The sequence below is a fragment of the Myxocyprinus asiaticus genome, chromosome 10, assembly GCF_019703515.2.
Source record: "Myxocyprinus asiaticus isolate MX2 ecotype Aquarium Trade chromosome 10, UBuf_Myxa_2, whole genome shotgun sequence".
In the NCBI taxonomy this organism is placed as follows: Eukaryota; Metazoa; Chordata; class Actinopteri; order Cypriniformes; family Catostomidae; genus Myxocyprinus; species Myxocyprinus asiaticus.
The window spans coordinates 32,167,427-32,187,812 of record NC_059353.1 but is presented as its reverse complement, the minus strand read 5'-3'; the positions used below and the strand labels follow the sequence as shown (position 1 = coordinate 32,187,812).

General features: G+C 40.7%; 1 protein-coding gene across 1 annotated transcript in view; it reads right to left on the bottom strand.

The window, feature by feature from the left end:
* Positions 1-20,386, bottom strand: part of LOC127447169 (integrin beta-like protein 1) — an 80,790-nt gene that overhangs the window by 12,574 nt on the left and 47,830 nt on the right. The window contains exon 9 of the mRNA XM_051708797.1: positions 5,025-5,171. Coding sequence (XP_051564757.1) covers positions 5,025-5,171 — 147 coding nt within the window. The remainder of the gene's footprint in view (positions 1-5,024; positions 5,172-20,386) is intronic.

Here is a 20,386-nt window from a genome sequence, read left to right as displayed (position 1 = left end):
CCTATCTTAATGAACTAACTACTGACACCAACCTGGACATCCTATTTCTCACAGAGACTTGGCAGACGCCTAATTATTACATGCACCTTAACCTGCTTACACCACATGGATATCAGCACTTGTCTAAACCGTGTTCATATGGAAAAGGGGGTGGACTTGCGGTCATCTATCAAAATTAAATACCGCTTCCTCAGCTGGATTTTCACAACACTAAGACATTTGAGTACATGGTTCTGAAGGTTGGCTCTAACAGTCCCCTTATAATTATCTTAATTTATAGGCCACCTAAGCAGCAAATTAAATTTTTCTCTGAACTCAGTGAACTATTAACTTTAACTTGTGCTGTGTCGTCTCAGGTCCTTTTGCTTGGTGACTTTAACATCCATGTTGATACTGCATGCTCTAACAGTACTCACTTAAAGACTGTCCTGGACTGTTTTGATCTTCTTCAGAATGTCAATTTCCCAACACACACTCATGGTCATACACTTGATTTGGTCTGTACATCTGGTTTGAATAATGTTTCCATCTGTGGTCTAGCTATTCCTATCTCTGACCATAAACTTATTACTTTTGATTTTACATTATCCTGTCCAACAAAATGTATTGATACCACAACCATATCATATCATAACATCAATGCTGTTGATCCCAACTCTTTTTCTGACTCAATTGCTTCCTCTGCTATTTCTGATGTCTTCAATTTCACCTATCCGTCTATGATACTGTATCAGTACCATTCTCTTATTGCTAATGCCTTAGATTAGTATGCTCCTATTAGGACCAGGTCTGTTCCCTCTTCCCACTCCTCTCCTTGGTTTAATGCAGAGCTTCATGCTCAAAAAGCAAAAGGCCGACAACTTGAACAACTTTTTAGGAAGTCGGGCCTAACTGTACATTTCTTAGCATTCTTGGAACATGTTAGACATTATAAAACTGCCCTGAATGCAGCCCGCTCTACTTATATCTCCAACATCATTAATAAAGCTAACAATAGGCCTAAAGTACTATTTAGCTTGGTAAACAAACTAGTGCATGCACCCAGCCACAGTATTTGCCAATCTGATGACATTTGCTGTTCCTTTTTGCACCACTTTCAGGGAAAGCTGGACGCTTTATGTGAGACCTTTGGTGCCAAACTGACTATTTCTGCTTGTGAGCTCGATCAGTCTATCCAACCCTTGACTAACTTTACCCCGACGAACCCCTTCCTCATTAGTGATATAACACAGAAATCCAATTCCTCTTCTTGCCGGCTAGATCCTGCATCCACATCTCTTCTAAAACACTGTACCTCTGTTAGTTCTGCTCCTATCTCACACCTTGTGAACATGTCTCTTATCTCTGCCACTGTCCCAATATTACTGAAGGCTGCTGCTGTTACTCCTATTCTCGACAAATCTAATCTGGATCCAGCAGACTTTTCAAATTATCGTCCAATTTCTAATTTACCATTTGTCTCTAAAATCATGGAAAAGGCTGTCGCCATTCAGCAGCAATCATTTCTAGCTCACAACAATCTGTTTGATATATTTCAATCTGGTTTCCGCTTACATCACAGTACTGAAACTGCTCTAGTAAAGGTTGTCAATGACCTTTTACTCTCTGGTGACTCGGCAATCTCTCCATTCTCTTACTACTTGACCTCAGCTCAGCTTTTGACACTGTCTGTCACAAACTACTACTTTCTTGCCTTTCAGAGATTGGTATCTCAGGCATTGCGTTATCCTTGTTCTCTTCATATCTCATGGATAGACAATACTATATCTCTATGCACAATTACAAATCCCCCACTGTCCCACTCAAACAAGGTGTTCCTCTGGACTCAGTTCTTGGTCCATTACTATTCATTATCTACATTATGCCTCTTGGACAAATTATTCGGCATCATGGTTTTAACTAACACTGCTATGCCGATGATATACAAATATATACAGCTTACCAGCCAGATTCTATTCACCAGACTGCCTCGTTGTCCTCTTGTGTCAATGAATTGAAGGGCTGGCTTAACTCCAACCTTCTCAAATTAAACTTGGACCATCAACACTAACAAAAAATCTAATTAATGTCCCTAGCTGTGACATTGATGGTACTCTAATTTTCCCATCTGCCACAGTCAAAAACTTAGGTATCATTCTTGACCCTTAACTGACCCTAGATGCCTATATTAAGAAACTCTCTAAAGCAGCATTTTTCCAACTACGTCGTTTCGCCCAAATTCGTCCCTACGTTAGCCCGAAAGATGCTGAATCATCAGTCCATGCATTTATTACATCTCGCCTTGACAACTGTTACACCTTTTTTTCTGGACTACCAGCACACTCTATTTCCCGCTTGCAGAATATTCAAAATTCTGCTGCGAAAGTACTAATTTACACTAAACGATCTGCACATATTACTCCCATCCTATTTAACCTTCACTGGCTACCTGTTGCATCCCGTATTGCATACAAAATTCTACTGCTTAAATTTAAGAAACTCCATGGTCTAGCTCCTTCTTACCTTTCTGATTTACTTTCTCCCTATACTCCTATTCGCTCTCTCTGATCTTCTGGGTGCGATCTTCTTCTTGTTCCTAGATTCTGTCTTTCGTCAATGGGCGTCAGGTCTTTTTCTGTTGTGGCACCTAAGATATGGAACTCAATTCCCCTGGCACTCCGAACTAATACCTCCATCTCTGAATTCAAAACTCAGCTCAAAACCTATTTGTTCTCTCAATATTATCAGTTATAATGTGTATATGCATCATGTACTGCTCATTGTATTTGTATGCTTACTTGTACTGGATTGAAATGTCTAATTGTTTGTATGATCTGTTATCTGCTATATGCAACTGCATTTGCTTTCTGTTCCAGACTGGGCAACTGTGCACTGTCCATATGATTGTCTATATGTTTTTTATGTTACTGTTCTTTATTGTGAAGCGTCCTTGAGCTCTGGAAAGGCGCTATATAAATTAAACATATTATTATTATTACTGTTACGTCGTCTTCTACAGCGAAGAAATTGGGTATTATATTTGATACCAGTCTGTCTTTTGAAAATCAAATTTCCAATGTTTGCAGAACATCATTCTTCCACCTCAGAAATATTGCTAAGTTACGACACATGCTCTCTGTTGCTGATGCCGAAAAACTAATAAATGCGTTCATGACCACAAGACTAGATTATTGTAATGCATTACTGGGAGAATGTCCAACAAGTTCAATAAATATACTTCAATTGGTTCAAAATGCAGCTGCCAGAGTGCTGACTAGAACCAAGAATATGATCATATTATTCCCATTTTATCATTGTTACATTGGCTACCTTTTAAATTTCATATTAATTTTAAAATTCTGTTAACTACATACAAAGCTTTGAATGGTCTAGCTCCACAATACTTTAGTGACCTTCTGACATGCTATATTCCATCACGTTCATTACAATAAAAAAATTCTGGCATGTTAATAGTTCCTAGAATATCAAAATCCTCAAAAAGAGGTAGATCCTTTACCTATTTGGCTCCTAAACTATGGAATAGTCTCCCTAACACTGTTCGGGATGCAGAAACACTTACTCAGTTTAAGTCTAGACTAAAGACTCATCTATTTTGCCAGGCATACACCTAATTTATCCATCAACTCACAATTAGGCTGCTTTAGTTTAGTCTGCCAGAACCAGAAACATCTATCATGATCTACACTCCTGAAATGGAATACATAGACTATCATTTAATTGCCAACAAAAGCCTTCATCAGCCAACTAAGAAAGGACAATACATCTATGTGAACTTCTACACACTTACTTAGTTTACTAATCTTAAACCATGATCTGCACTGCACATAAATATCTAATACTGGCATTATATTCAAGCTGGTTTTCCAGAGGGGAACTGGCCCCCACAGTGAGCCTGGTTTCTCCCAAGATTATTTTTCTTCATTAACCAACATCTTATGGAGTTTTGTGTTCCTTGCCACAGTTGCCATCAGCTTGCTCACAGGGGTTCTAAATACAATTATTATTTAATTCTTATACACAATTTACAATCATATTTAATCAAACTACACAATGATCATTCTAAGACTTTATAGATATTACAGTTTAAATTTTTGTTAATACATGATTTTCTGTAAAGCTGCTTTGAAACGATGTGTGTTGTGAAAAGCGCTATACAAATAAAAATGACTTGATTTGGTTCTGGAAGTAAAAATCCCATTCATTTTTCTCCATAGCTTAATTGATTTTCAACGATAACTTATAAACATGTAAAGACAGACCTACCGTGAGCTCAGAGTTTGTTCATCGATGGTAAATGCCTTTAAAGCTATCAGTCCGTGTTATTTTAACTTCATTGTTTAAAAATCATGTTTAATAACGGAATTCCTTGTGAACAAGTACACTACTCATGGTCCAGCAGAGAAAGATCCACCAATCAGAGAACCACGGCCAACAAAGCCTGCCAATATAATAAACAACCTAAAATCAATAGTTTTCTATATTTCCATCGTTTTTATTAAATTATGTCATTTGCAATGCTTCATGGGACTGTAGTTTGTGCCCTTGTGAAAGATGGTAAGTACACTGTCTTGTGCCTTTTTCTTTTTGTACGATTTGCAAATACTTTTTTGCTTTAAATCAAAGTTTGTAATGTCGGAGCGGGTTGGTTTGGTTCAAGGCTTAGAACTCTATGAAAGATTTTATGGAAATCCAATGGGAAAGATGAATGGGAAAAATTCTTCTGGAACCCAGATAGCTGAAAACTGACAGGCACTGTTGCGCTCTGTAATTTGTGTCTACTGTATCTATCAAATAAAAGTGGCAAAAACCCTCCCAAAGAACAGAACTGATTGGTAGAAATAGTTATTTCAGCTTGTGTTTGCTATCCACTTCATTACAGAAGCCTGTGTGGGAAAATCAATTTAATAGCTCTGTTTGTTCTTTATGCTCCCCAACAAACATATGACAGAACTCACTTTCATTTTAAAGAGATAAAAGACAGATGTTACTTCTAAGGGTGTTGCCCAGAAGATCTTCCCTCCTACCTTTTCCAGAGCACATGACGCCGTCGGCCGTCTCACACATGCTCTTGCTCTGCTCGTCCATCATGTCACAGTTGCGGGGGAACTGGCAGTGCTTCCCAAACCATCCATCACTACAGATACAGCGGCCACATGAGCAGAAGCCATGGCCTGGGGGAGACACACGCACGCACGCGCACACACACACACACACACACACACACACACACAATCACTTTCTCTTCACCGCCTCTCCTTACCAAAGAAAACATGCATTTGTATCTGCCAAAACAAAGAAACAGTCTGATTGATCCAGGCAAATATAATTGGTTCAAACAGACAGAGATTCGTTTCTAGACTGGCTAATGGTGTTGCGGTATATAGCTCTTATCACTTATATATACCCAGAGGGATGAACCATCCTTCAGCCTTCTGGATCGTGCTGGGTTCCCATAAGTGGATAAGGCAGTGTTAAGGCATTCATAATGTGCTTGCTGTCTAAATTGTGCTCAATCAAACCTTTTGCATCAGCTGAAATTGTGAAAAGACAAAAGGCGGTGATTAATTTATCTAAACACTATTTTTTTATGTTTGAAATGTAGACTTGGTTGAGAAGATACCAAACCATTGCTTTTTGTTTCATGTGGTAGCTAGGGGGTGTTAATACGTTTTTTCTTCTAAGAAGTTATGCAACATGTGTAACAATTTTGAACACTACTTCCTCTTACCACACAAAAGTAATATTTTAGTGTGTAAACTTATATTTAAGCAGCATTTCACCCTGCAGCTCTTTCCAGGTAACCCATTGAGGCTAAACAGGGTTGAGCCTAGCTAGTACCTGAATGGGAGACCTCCTGGAGAAAACTATGGTTGTAGCTGGAAGAGGTATTAGTGTGGCCAGCAGGGACTGCTCACCCTGTGGTCTGTGTGGGTTTGAGGTGAAATGTTGTCACTCTATGACATGCACTACACGGACAGGTTTAGCTGTTGTGCACCGTCTCTGTTTACATCAGTGTATCCCGCCGAACACGTTTACATACATGTCCTCCTGCGAGTGTAGACTGGGGAGAATAAGGTGGCGGATGCTGCAACCGGGCCCCCCGCCCCGGGAGTTTGGGGCCCCCCTGCAGCCGTGGGCCCCGGGGCTTAAGCCCTGGTAAGCCTGTGCGTTAATACTACCCTGGCTGTGAAGCAGCATATCATTGGTTTAACCTGTTGAACGAATACGCACCTTTACTGAACCAGTCAAGTCAATCGTTTGAGTCTGAATAAGGTGAGATGTTGTTCATGAACAAACTGAATGAACTGGTAAACTCGTTCACGAACTAAATGAATGATTCGGTCATCTCGTTCATGAACGAAGATCTGCTGAACAAGAGGAGGCAAGTCGTTTGTTTGCGACTGACTCGCATAAAAAAACCTTTCTAATATTCTAGCTTAATATACAGAGACAACTATAAGCCCGATCTCATAAAATTAACGTGACAATGGCAACATTTTTGCAAACCAAAATTACATGTCATTACATGTTTTGCTGCAGTTTCCCAGTGAAATGTCTAGCGGGGGGCACCAAAAGCGTTTTTTAGGTGAATATTAGATTGATGTTTTAATGAGTAAAACATACCTCCCTAACCTAAAACTTTAGCCTAAACCTGACCAATAGTGTTCAAAAAGATAAATGAGAGGTAAACAACAGACATCCTTACCCTTAACCAGTGTCTAAACCTAACCAATGTTTGTTTTAAACAGATATTAGACATACCGTGTCACATCTTTGGCACTTTCGCTTCACTTTTACTTTCATTTAGAGCATCTTTGGCTGGGCTCAAGACTCGGTCTCCGTGTCCAAAGTCCTACACTCTATCAGATGAGCTACCGCGCAAGCTAATCATGTTGGAATATGTGTGTAAATGTTTTGATATAATACAGTAACATAGCAGTTTGTGAGTAATAGAGTAAAAAATAAGTGCTTATAAAGTCATGAACAGCCAAAGAATCCATCATTTGTGTGAAAGTAAATAAAACGCACAGTTGTTGTAGCGCCTCTAGTGTAAATTTCACCAGGAAACTGCAGCAAAATGTAGAAAACGTTACATAAAACTCAGTCTGCAAAAATGTTGTTATAGTAACGTTCATTCTATGAGAATAGGTTGAAGTAAGCCATTCTTATGTTGTTGTTTCTGTGGCAATAAAAAATATTTTACTGTTTGTTTAAGCAGCCCTATGATGCTATACAGTCCAGGCAGAGTGTGCCAGATGGTGGTGGTCTGCTGCATTCTCCACTATATACCGCTCAGAATAGGCTCGCAAGATCAAGAATTGTGCTGAGAAATTTGCATTTAATACAGATTTTGTGAATAGGGCACTACACCAGGGCAGACAGCTCATGCACATAACCAGCACTTTTACTGGGCAAAATTCATTCTTTGTGAATTCCCCCTCTGGGGTTACACAGTAACTTTATTGCCACCTTGAGTACTGAGGAGTATATGCATACTTGCGTAAAGTTAGTAAAGTTGCTTTTTCTAAATGTTCCTGTCACTTATTGACTAGGTTATCTGGCATTCAAGGGTGTTTACAAGAGTAGCACTTTGGGAGATCTGTGCATGGGCGTCATTTAATGTGGGCTGTAAGAAACTAAATGTTCCCTGATGATGAAGTGTGTTTTTCTTTCAATTTTTAAAGAGCAATTGGTGACTCACTGTGAAATGCACATTGCCTTCTCCAAACTCTTCCTTTCTCTCAGTGATAAAAAGTCTAGGTTTCCCCTAGACTACATCTGGCTTGACTGAAATGTGTTCTAGTTATTAAAACCAAACAAAAGGATGTGCCTCAAAATGAAAAAACTGGGCAATAGATTTGAACAATCTCTTCAGTGCTCAGTATGTTTTCTGAAAATGTATAATGTGTGTCTGAGAGACATAAAAGACTTTTGAAATCAACAAACAAGCTCTGCTGCAGTACTGCATATTATACATTAATGCCAAAAGACATTTCTGGCACTCCTTGTCTTCCTATTTCTCTATATCACTCGTTGATTTTGTGGGTGCAGGTATACAGGTTTGAAGTTTGATGCACTCTTTGTAGAGCTACATGCTTGACTGCTTCAATCAGCCAGCCTACGAGAGCATTTAATTGCTTTGGTGAGTGGCACCCCAGTCCTTTCAATTAAAGCACACCTGCGATTCCCAATTTTCCCACCCGTAAATGCAATTCGAGTGTGGGCATGTTCAAATTCATGGTGCTTCTCACCTAACTTTGGAAAGATATTTTCCAAGGAATGTAGCCTAGCCTCAAACTCTCAGGCATGTGGCTCATAAAACTGTATGAATCCAATTTGAAATATTGATGATCCTGCATTTCAGCATTTCAGTAAAACACTTTCAGGTTAATACAGCTGGAATGGCTTTTCATTCTCTCTCAAGTGCTAAAGATCCCATGATGGGCATATCTAAAGGCTTTTCTCCATTTTAACTCCAAATGACCCTTTGCTAAGCCCCACCTTAAAATGTTTACAGACCAATCCTGCCTTAGCGACTGTTGTCATCAACCATACTATCAGACAAGCTTTTGCTCTTTCTCAATACAAGTCTATTGGACAGTTTTAAACAAAATTTTACAGATATTACCAAAAATAAATGTTAAGCCGTTGTCTGGGCACGTATAATACCCAGAGAGGACACTCACAGTATTTTTTCCCTTTTATAATTAAACAAAGAGTCAGACTTTAGCAAAGGGTCAATTCAGTCCAGCTGGCAACAGTAACCAAAGGGGAGGAGCTTAGCAAAGGGCCAATCAGTCCAGTGGGCAATAGTAACTAAAGGTCAAAAAAGAGCTTACCAAAGGGTCGGTTCAGTCCAGCAGCATCTATGCAATTAGCCGAGAGGAACTTTTCATCAGCGTGTGTGGCTGCTATATCTCTAAGTTAGTGAAGGATGTGTGAGCTGAGAGCTGGAGGAACAGCATTCTTCCACAGTTCACCTGTGTTAGCATGCACTAATCTGTTTGTCTGTTCAGGCAGTCACAGCAGAGGAGCCCTATACATATTTAAACATCTCCAAGGGCTGGTCCACACAAGGTTAGTAGGCTGAGCCGTGGCGGCTTGTTGCTTAGTGACACAACACAATAAGCATTCTGAATGCAGCAGCATTAAAATTGCATCCCCAGCAAAAAGGAGGAATGTCACTCAGTTATTAAAGGGTACTTAGGGTGATCTGATGGAACTCTCGACACATTTTTAGAGACATTTCTCTAATGGCACTATTACAGGGAAGGGGAATTACTATGACAGTTATAAAGGTTTGTATATTATAAAATATATTTCTAAAGCAAACCTATTGCTCTTTATGAGAAAGACAACTAAGAAATTGCAGGTTGATAATACTGCTGTATTAATAACGAAAGCGTTCACATTTTAAAGCACATGTTAAAAGACTTACTGTTTGTTAATAATTTGAGTTGTAGTGGATAATCAAGTAAAAAAAAATCAATTAAACAAATATATTGTAACAATGCGATAGGGAGAACAAACAGACCCAAGAGCAGAGGAAACGTTTATGAAATTTGTTAATAACAAAAGGCAGTCACTGTGGATGTCGAGGATCCTGGCATTGGCTGCAGCAGCAGGAAGAGGCGACAAGGAAGCAAGCACACTGAGGCCACGCTCGGGGACAATCCTTGAAGAATGTGTTCATAGGATGAGTGTGTGTGTTGTGGAAGTCAGGAAAAGATTTGTAGAGTCATCCATTGAAGCTAATGAGGTGCAGAACAGCGCCCAGCTGAAGAGGGCAATACTACTCCCGACACGCGGGCAGAGACGAGATATCCTCCGTGGAAGAACATCTGACACGCAGCAATACTGGAAGGCGACCACACACCCGACATGCAGGCAACCAACGGATACACAAGACAGGACCAACTAGACAGACAGAGTGAGGTTAATACTCAACATCAAACAAAAATCTAGCAAAGATATTGAGAACACGACGGGCTTAAGAAGGGCGTGAATTAGAGAAGAACAGGTGTTGCTTGGCACGCTAATCAGTGACATGATCAGCATTTCCCCGGGAACAATCAATGTTCCCATGGAAATGCCGATCATGCATGCCGACCACGCCTGCAGACATGGGGGAGAGAAAATTACAAAACAAACAAAATAAATTGGCGACCTCACCAGAGCCATTATATATATACACTATATTGCCAAAAGTATTCGCTCATCTGCCTTTAGACGCATATGAACTTAAGTGACATCCCATTCTTAATCCATAGGGTTTAATATGACGTCGGCCCACCCTTTGCAGCTATAACAGCTTCAACTCTTCTGGGAAGGCTTTCCACAAGGTTTAGGAGTGTGTTTATGGGAATTTTTGACCATTCTTCCAGAAGCGCATTTGTGAGGTCAGACACTGATGTTGGACGAGAAGGCCTGGCTCGCAGTCTTCGCTCTAATTCATCCCAAAGGTGCTCTATCGGGTTGAGGTCAGGACTCTGTGCAGGCCAGTCAAGTTCTTCCACACCAAACTCACTCATCCATGTCTTTATGGACCTTGCTTTGTGCACTGGTGCGCAGTCATGTTGGAACAGGAAGGGGCCATCCCCAAACTGTTCCCAAAAAGTTGGGAGCATGGAATTGTCCAAAATCTCTTGGTATGCTGAAGCATTCAGAGTTCCTTTCACTGGAACTAAGGGGCCAAGCCCAGCTCCTGAAAAACAACCCCACACCATAATCCCCCCTCCACCAAACTTCACAGTTGGCACAATGCAGTCAGACAAGTACCGTTCTCCTGGCAACCGCCAAACCCCAGACTCGTCCATCAGATTGCCAGATGGAGAAGCGTGATTCGTCACTCCAGAGAACACGTCTCCACTGCTCTAGAGTCCAGTGGCGGCGTGCTTTACACCACTGCATCCGACGCTTTGCATTGCACTTGGTGATGTATGGCTTGGATGCAGCTGCTCGGCCATGGAAACCCATTCCATGAAGCTCTCTACGCGCTGTTCTTGAGCTAATCTGAAGGCCACATGAACTTTGGAGGTCTGTAGCGATTGACTCTGCAGAAAGTTGGCGACCTCTGCGCACTATGCGCCTCAGCATCCGCTGACCCCGCTCTGTCATTTTACGTGGCCTACCACTTCATGGCTGAGTTGCTGTCATTCCCAATCACTTCCACTTTGTTATAATACTACTGACAGTTGACTGTGGAATATTTAGTAGCGAGGAAATTTCACGACTGGACTTGTTGCACAGGTGGCATCCTATCACAGTACCACGCTGGAATTCACTGAGCTCCTGAGAGCGGCCCATTCTTTCACAAATGTTTGTAGAAGCAGTCTGCATGCCTAGGTGCTTCATTTTATACACCTGTGGCCATGGAAGTGATTGGAACACCTGAATTCAATTATTTGGATGGGTGAGAAAATACTTTTGGCAATATAGTGTATGTATATATATATAATTTATCATTAATGCAAAAAGCATTAAAGGGATAGTTCACCCAAAAATTAAAATTCTCTCATCATTTACTCACCCTAATGCCTTCCCAGATGTGTATGACTTTCTTCTGCTGAACACAAACAAAGATTTTTAGAAGAATATTTTAGCTCTGTAGGTCCTCACAATATAAGTGAATGGGTACCAAAATTGTTATGCTCCAAAAGGAAATAAAGGTAGCATAAAAGTAATCCATAAGACTCCAGTTGTTAAATCCATATTTTCAGAAGCGATATAAGTGTGGGTGAGAAACAGAACAATATTTAAATCCTTTTTTTACTATCAATCTCCACTTTCTCCTTCACATTCTTCTTCTTTTGTTTTTGGTGATTAGCATTCTTTGGGCATGTTGCCACCTAATGGGCAGGGAAAGGACTTAAATCATAGGTGTCATTTACACATGAGGCATGTCCCTACAACTTTTTGCTTTTGCCAATTTTGTCCCCACCACATTTTGAAATAGCTTTCGTCAGTTAAGTGTCTAATGCAGAAATAACATCTCCTGTTCTTGAGCAGGAGTTTCCATTTCATTCGTGTTATTTATAATAAGTGTCGATCCAGCACTGGAGTTTATTTTTTATGTTATAATGAGTGCTCATTGCAGCTTTTATCAGTGATGCTGAGTGACAGCGGGTGGCAATGTTCTCTTGTGCATCCAGATGCGTGCTCTCATGCTGCATCTCGTGCTCCTTTCCAGTTAAATTGCAAAGCAAAATGAAAAAAGATGCACTCATGATATACATTCACTAACAATGGATGTTACCATCACTTTTTTAAACAAAGTGATGCCCATGACTTAAATATTGATGTGTTTCTCACCCACACTTATCATATCGCTTCTGAAGAAATTTAACAACTGGAGTCGTATTGATTACTTTTATGCTGCCTTTATATGCATTTTGGAGCTTCAAAATGTTGGTAACTGCAGAGCTGAAATATTCTTCTAAAAATCTTAATTTGAGCTCAGCAGAAGAAAGTAAGTCATAATCATCTGGGATGTGTAAATGATGAGATAATTACTATCGCTTTAAGACCATCTTAAGGTGGTGAAAATGTTGATGCCACTTGGTGATATTTTTTTATACTGTATAATGCAATGAATCTAATTTTAAGCATTAATTTTAAGCATGGTTTAAGTGTCCAAATACTTTGTGGCACCACTGTATAAAATATTCTTAAGAATACACAACTGTTACATGTTGTATATCACATAAAATCAAATCAATATGGCACAAATCACGATACTAGTGGTGGAACAGTAGAGAGGAAATTGAATGCAATAACCTCCTTGACCTTACAGTACGAGTCGTAGCAACTGATCACAGACATGTTGCCTCAGGGACATTGCTGTCTGGTCGAGACACACGACAGAGTCACATGCACATGTTGAGTGGAACTTCAATATATAAAAGCTTACTTATAACCTGACAACAGCAGCTGGAGGGCTTGAAAATGATCTTTTTACTATTCTCTATCCACTGCATAGCAAATTACTAGAATCCATAAAGTCTGTTTCTATGTCAACAAATTCTAAGAATGCACAAGTGACAATTATTTCTAATGCTAATATTTCTGTGGCTTCATTATCTCATTTTCTCAAAGTATATAGGCTACTGTGAATTACATGAGATAAGTTATCCATGGGCACATAACCTTGAAAAATGTCAGTTTAAAAGGAAATTACTAAATAATTTCATGGCAAAAACTTCAACAAAGTCAACTTGTAGATCCTTCAATCAAGTGTGCAAATTTCTCTGACTTCCTTTGCAGCAGGGACATTTAAGTGCCTCCTTAATCAGATGATAAGATAATTGACAATACAGAAGTACAATATTACAAAACAATGAGATCAAATAGTACATAATCCAATAATTTTGTAAAATAACAAGGGTGACACTAGTGGATAAGGGTTCAGAGGGACGCAGAGTCTCATTTGTCTCCTTTGATCTTGTGTTCTCATTAAGGCCCCGGGAGGGAACCGGTAAAATACAGGTAAATTCACGTGACAGGAGGAAGTGCCTCCATAACCCTATAATTGGATGATTAACCTGTCAATGTGATAATTCCATGACAATACAGTATGGTAAATCCAATCATGTTTGGACATCACCACTTTCAGTCTGTATTGGAAAAAAACTTGAAATGACTTGAACATTTTTTGTCACATTTCTTATTGTACAATGTCTTTGAGCTTTGGAAAGGTGCAATATAAAAAGAAAATGATTATTACTATTATTAATATTAAACTAAAACAAAACACTCTTTTTTTTGTGACCACTCAGCTTGGTTAAATTAAAGGTGAACCTCCGTGCCTGCGACCTACATGACACTCGCTGTGTTTACAGATGATTGTTTTGACTAATGATGCATAAAGGTGATAATTAATATCAGCCGAACTACTTTTATTAACAAAAACTAAAAGATACATAAAAATTTCTGTTACTGTGTTATAAGAGTTTTTTTTTTTTTTTTAAATATGCACTTAGTAATATTCTTGATAAAGCTGCAGTGATATCTAGTGGTGAGGACACAGCTTAATGCAAAAACAGTGCAAAGAAAAGTTCTCAGTTACCGATGTCATTGTAAAAATACATTTTCACAGTCAGCCTTGATTAATTGTTAACACTTTATTTTACTTTGTCCATGTTGCACAAATTACACATTACTAATATTAATTACTACAGTAATAATAACAACAAGCAGCTCTGCAAAATAAGTACACAGTAACTGCATATAGTTCATTAGTATTGCTCTGTAATAACTAATTTAAATGCATAATAAAACAGACACTTCAAAATAAAGTGTGACTAATTAATTTATTCTGTGAGTGAAAGCATCCAATCACACAGGAGGGTATTATTGAGACAGAACAAGCAAAAATTCTGGCTGGTCATATGATCTCAATATTGTGGCTCTCATGAACACCCAGGACCATATGAAGAATAAAGCAGATTTTTCTCTAAGACTTATATAGTAATAAATATAGTACATAATTTAAAAATATTTTTTTTTTATTTCTGTTTAAAAGTTTAGCAGTTATCAAAAAATTACTGAGTGCACATTTAAAGCAATGTAAAAATACAATGCATAAACTTGATGTGACTTTCATTTGACTAGGTTTTAATGAATATATGTTAATATAAACATACAAATTTATTGGTATTGTTTTCATGTTTCCTGTATAGTACCAAGTGAAAGGTAAATGGTGTTCCATATGCCTTTAACCCAGAAACGTTGTACAATTCATGCCACTGGCTTGCATCAAAGAATGAATCAACCTCTTGATTTGCTGTATTTTCAGTGCCTTGCTTGCATTTTGAGCTGATTCTAATCAATCCACAGTGTGTATGTTCTGAGGATGGGCATGAAAAAACATTAAAGAGCACCTATTATGGTTTTTAAACATGCCTAATTTTGTTTTAAAGTCTCATACAACAGATTTACATGCATCCAAGGTCAAAAAACACTTCAATTTGCTCATAATTTAAATTGCAGCATTACCTTTTTTCCCCAGTGTCAAAAACAACCCGTTCAATGATCCGTTCTAAAGGATTCATTCTAAACTCCTCCTTTCAGAGAGCCTACTCTGCTCTGATTGGTCAGATGTCCCAGTCTGTTGTGATTGGTCTACCTCTGTGTATTGTAGTGTTTGAGGGTGGGTCAAAGCGGTTCTCGAGCAGCCAATGAAGAACAGAGGCGGGTTTTTTGTTACCAAATTACATAGGTTAGTACAGGAAGTAAGTCTGGAATTACTAATGACTCGTTTCAGGTGTTCAGACTCGGTTCTTCCTTTTGGGAGTCAATAACTCCATTTGTCGTGCACTTTGATTTTGAAACTTTGCAGACTTTTTACATTCACAAACAGCTATATAACACACTACATGAAAGGTAATATTTGAAAAACCATAATAGGTGCTCTTTAAGTCAGGGTGAATACCAGTTCTCTATTAATCACCTACTTGCCCTCTCTTGGCAGAACCGTTTGTATAACATTGTTGACGCACTAGTGTTTAAAAATCAATATACTTAAAGTCAGAAGGTGTGAGTGTATGCACTATTTTCCACTATAATAAATAAAGGATATAGTCCTATAACAGGTTAATGAGAAAGAGCTGTCAGTCGAATACATGATGCATTGTACAGTACGCTGGAGTCTACAGTATGTGGCTTAATGTTTAAACCCACATGCAATTATGCTATCACCACAGGAAAACTGATATGCTGTGGTGTATCACTGCCGGTTTTGTTTTGGATGGCAAGTGTAGTTCCAAGGTCCAAACATCCAAGGTTGTTACCCCTCCTACCAACCACCAGAGGGAGCCCTCTCCCGAATACTAACTCTGTACCATTTCTTCTTTGGTGACTTCCTGTTTTGAACTATATAAATACCATGCTGTTCCATTGTTCATTGGGAAGTATTGCCAGTTTACGCTGCCTTACCAAGTGTTTTTCCATTGCCATTGTTGATTGTTCTCTTGTTTACTGCCTTTTGGATACCCCTTTGTTTTGTTTGCCTTGTTGGACTGTCTTTTTGGTTTATTGGATTATACTGCCTGCTTAACAACTACCTCAGTTTTCCTGCTGATTTGGATTGTTTGCTTGTGTACTTTAATAAACTTCCTGCACATGGATCCTAACACCGTCTCCATGGCCAGTTCGTTACAGAATACTTCGCCTAACATGGATCCAGCGGAAGTTTCACAGCTCCAGGCCGCATTCGCGCAACAGTGCGAGGTATTAAGGGGTTACCAAGACCAGCTGAACAACCTACAAGCTTCCAATGAATGTTTGACACAATACATACACTCACTGCCAGCTCCCCATGCTAAACCGGTAAGCTTTGCTCTACCTGATAAGTTTGATGGTTCTGCTGAAAAATGGCAGGGTTTTTTTACGACAATGCAAAGTGTATTTCTCAAATCAACCTGAATAATTTGATCAAGACGCCAGAAAATGTGCTTTTATGATGTCACTGCTTACCAGCAAAGCTCTCGATTGGGCCGCCGCTGTTTGGGATAAAGATCCTAAAATCCAGGTTTAATTTGATTACTTCGTTCAACAAATCCACGAAGTCTTTGAATATCCAGCGGATCCAAGATATATCTGTTCAGCTGCTTCATCTATGCCTGGGTCATCAATCAGCAGTGGATTATGCAGTTCTGTTCAGAACACTAGCGGCTCAGAGTGGATGGAATGATGTCGCTCTGAAGTCTGTTTTCTGTGAGGGGCTTAACCTAAAACTCAGGACAGAGCTGACCTGTAAGGGTGAAGGTACTACTCTTTCTGAATATATAACCATGGCCATCAAGATGGATAACCTGCTTCAAAATGCTTCATGGCCTCAGTTTCACTTCGCCTCAAATTCTACAGTCTCAGTACAGGCCCAGGCATCCACTGTATCACCTGAACCCATGCAAGTTGCTTACGCTCGTGTTTCCATAGAGGAACGCGATGTCGACGCAACGAAAACCTTTGCTTTTATTGTGGCTCTCCAGGTCATCTCAACGCTGCATGCCCATACAAGAAATCAAGTTCTCCTGAGTCAAGGCAAAATGTGAGTACAATGAACACTGTATCACACGTTTCACATAATTTTCTGTTACCTGTAGATGTCTCCATAGGTGATCATGTAAAGCGTTTTACAGCTTTAGTGGATTCTGGTGCTGCTGTAAATCTCGTTAATCAGGAGATTGTACAAGAACTCAACATACCCACCATTCAGTGATTAACATCACCACTGTTGACAACACTCCTATTGGTACTGGCATAACCCAACAGACTGTTCTGATAACCATCAAGGTTGGACTTTTTCATGTAGAAAAAATCTCACTATATATCATCAACCCACCCAAGTTGTCCTGGGTCATCCCTGGCTGGCCATCCATGACCCATCATTATCTTGGAAAAAAGGTGAGCTCATGCAATGGTCAAGTTTTTGTCACAAACATTGTCTCCATGTTTCTGTTTCCACGCCTTGTCTTATCACCAGTATTGAGAGCCCCAAATCACAGAAGGAGCCCACGATCCCCAAAGAGTATGCAGAGTTCAGTGAGGTGTTTAGCAAAATCAAAGCTACACAACTTCCTCCTCATCGTCCATGGGACTGCGCCATTGAACTTTTGTCCAATACAGCCCCACCAAGAAACAAAGCATACGCATTGTCACGCCCCGAGACCCTCGCCATGGAGAATTACATTGAGGAAGCCCTTGCCTCCAGTTACATCCATCCCTCTACCTCCCCAGCTGCTGCAGGGTTCTTTTTCGTAGAGAAGGATGGAGATCTACGTCCCTGTATCGACTATCGAGGCCTGAACTGTCACCATAAAGTACCGTTACCCATTACCGCTTATCCCCTCAGCCCTTGAACAACTCTGTGAGGCAAAGATCTATACCAAACTTGATCTGAGAAGTGTTTACAATCTTGTCAGGATCCGAGAAGGGGATGAGTGTAAAACTGCTTTCATCACCACCAGGGGGCACTATGAATATTAGGTCATGCTGTATGGACTTGCTAACACTCCCTCGGTTTTCCAGTCTTTTATCAACGAGATATTCAGAGACCTACTGAATCATTGTGTGGTGGCTTACACTGACGACATCCTCATCTACTCGCAAGACATGGAACAACATATCCAGCAGGTCAAGACAGTTCTATCACTTCTCCAGGAACACCAACTATTTTTCAAGGCAGAAAAATGTGAGTTCCATACCACTTTCCTAGGCTACAATATCAGCCATCAAGGTGTAGAAATGGATGTCTCTAAGATAACAGCAGTCACCGAATGGCCTCGACCTTCAAAAATCAAGGATCTACAGCGGTTTCTGGGTTTCACCAACTTCTATCGCCATTTCATCAGGAATTACAGCATCATTGCAGCCCCACTCACGTCGTTGCTCAAGGGAAAGCCCAACAAATTGTCTTGGAATGATGCTGCATACAGGCCTTCATCTCCCTCAAGTCAAGCTTCACAACCACTCTGATACTGAAACATCCTGACCCCAATCTTCCCTTCGTCATTGAGGTAGACACTTCAGATTGCGGTCCTGTCACAACGTCACGGAACACCAGGCAAGCTTTACCCTTGTGCCTTTTTCTCCAGAAAATTTAACTCTGCAGAATATAACTATGATGTGGGAAATAAGGAATTACTTTCCATAAAAGCAGCCTTCGAAGAATGGCGTCACTGGTTAGAGGGAGCAGTCCACCCTTTCCAGGTTATCACCGATCACAAAAATCTTGAATATATCAAGGCAGCCAAGAGATTGAACCCACGTCAAGCCCAATGGTCATTGTTTTTCACCAGATTCAATTTTACAGTCACTTACCTCCCTGGCAGCAAGAACAGCAAGGCAGATGCACTTTCACGCAGACGTGATCCACCCTAACTCCAACCTCACCCTGGGTCCATTCTGCCACCATCTGTCATCATAGCACCGTTTAGTTGGGACATCATGGAGGAGATACAATGAGCACAACAGCATGAACTGTCACCTCCTAACTGCCCCGACCAAGCACTACATACCCCAAGCTCTACATCAGAGGACTATCCAATGGGTCCACACCTCCTTGAGCACTGGACATCCTGGCATCCAAAGAACTGTTACCCTGCTGCATAATTCATTCTGGTGGCCAACTCTGATTCATGGTGTAACTAACTATGTAAAGTCTTGTCAGGTGTGTGCCCAATCCAAGACCCCCAGAGAACTGCCCATAGGGTTGCTTCAACCACTGCCATTACCACAAAAACCATGGTCCCACTTGTCCATCGACTTCGTCACAGACCTGCCAAACTCCTATGGTAACACTACCATCCTGGTAATAATAGATCGATTTTCTAAATCATGTAGACTTGTCCCTCACAAGGGTTTACCCACTGCCATGGAAACCGCTAATGCTATGTTCCACCAAGTCTTTAGGGTCTATGGAATACCAGAGGACATTGTATCTGACAGAGGTCCACAGTTCACGTCCCGAGTTTGGCAGGCTTTCTGCAAACAACTGGATATCAATGTAGGTCTCACCTCTGGTTACCACCCTCAGGCCAACGGACAGGTGGAACGTCTAAACCAAGATATAGGCAGATATCTTCGGAGTTATTGTAGCCGTGAACAGGAGAAGTGGAGCGATTTCTTTCCCTGGGCCGAATATGCACAGAATTCCCTCACTCGTACCTCTACGGGTCTAACCCCCTTCCAATGCATGCTGGGCTACCAACCCCCAATGTTTCCTTGGTCAAGAGAACCTTCTACAGTGCCAGCAGTGGACAATTGGATAAAGCGAAGCGAGAGGGTGTGGGACTGCGCACATGTCTGGCTACAGTGAGCGGTCAGAACACAACGCTTCCGGGCTGACCGATGGAGGCGCCCCCATCCCAACTATCAGACAGGACAGAGGGTCTGGTTGTCCACAAGTGATCTCAAGTTGCGGCTACCCTGCAGGAAGCTCAGTCCAAATTATGTGTGTCCTTTCAGAATTATCCGTCAAATAAACCCAGTTACCTACTGTTTAGAGTTTCCAGCTAATTACCGCATCTCTCCTTCCATCCATGTGTCCTTGATGAAACCGTCCACCCGGCGTCTGGCTCTGGAACCACGGATTCTGAGCCTCCACCTCCATTGGAGGTAGATGGAGCCCCAGTGTATATGATCAGAGAGATCATGGACTCAAGATGACGAGGGAGCCAGATGCAATACTTGGTGGACTGGGAGGGCTACGGACCAGAGGAGAGATCATGGGTAGTTGCCAAGGACATATTGGACCTGTCCCTGATCCAAGAATTTCATCATGCCCATCCTAATCGTCCAGCACCACGACCAAGGGGACGTCCCAGCAGAAGAACACCAGGAGTTGTTTGTGGGGGGGGGGGGTTCTGTAACATCCGAGGTTGTTACC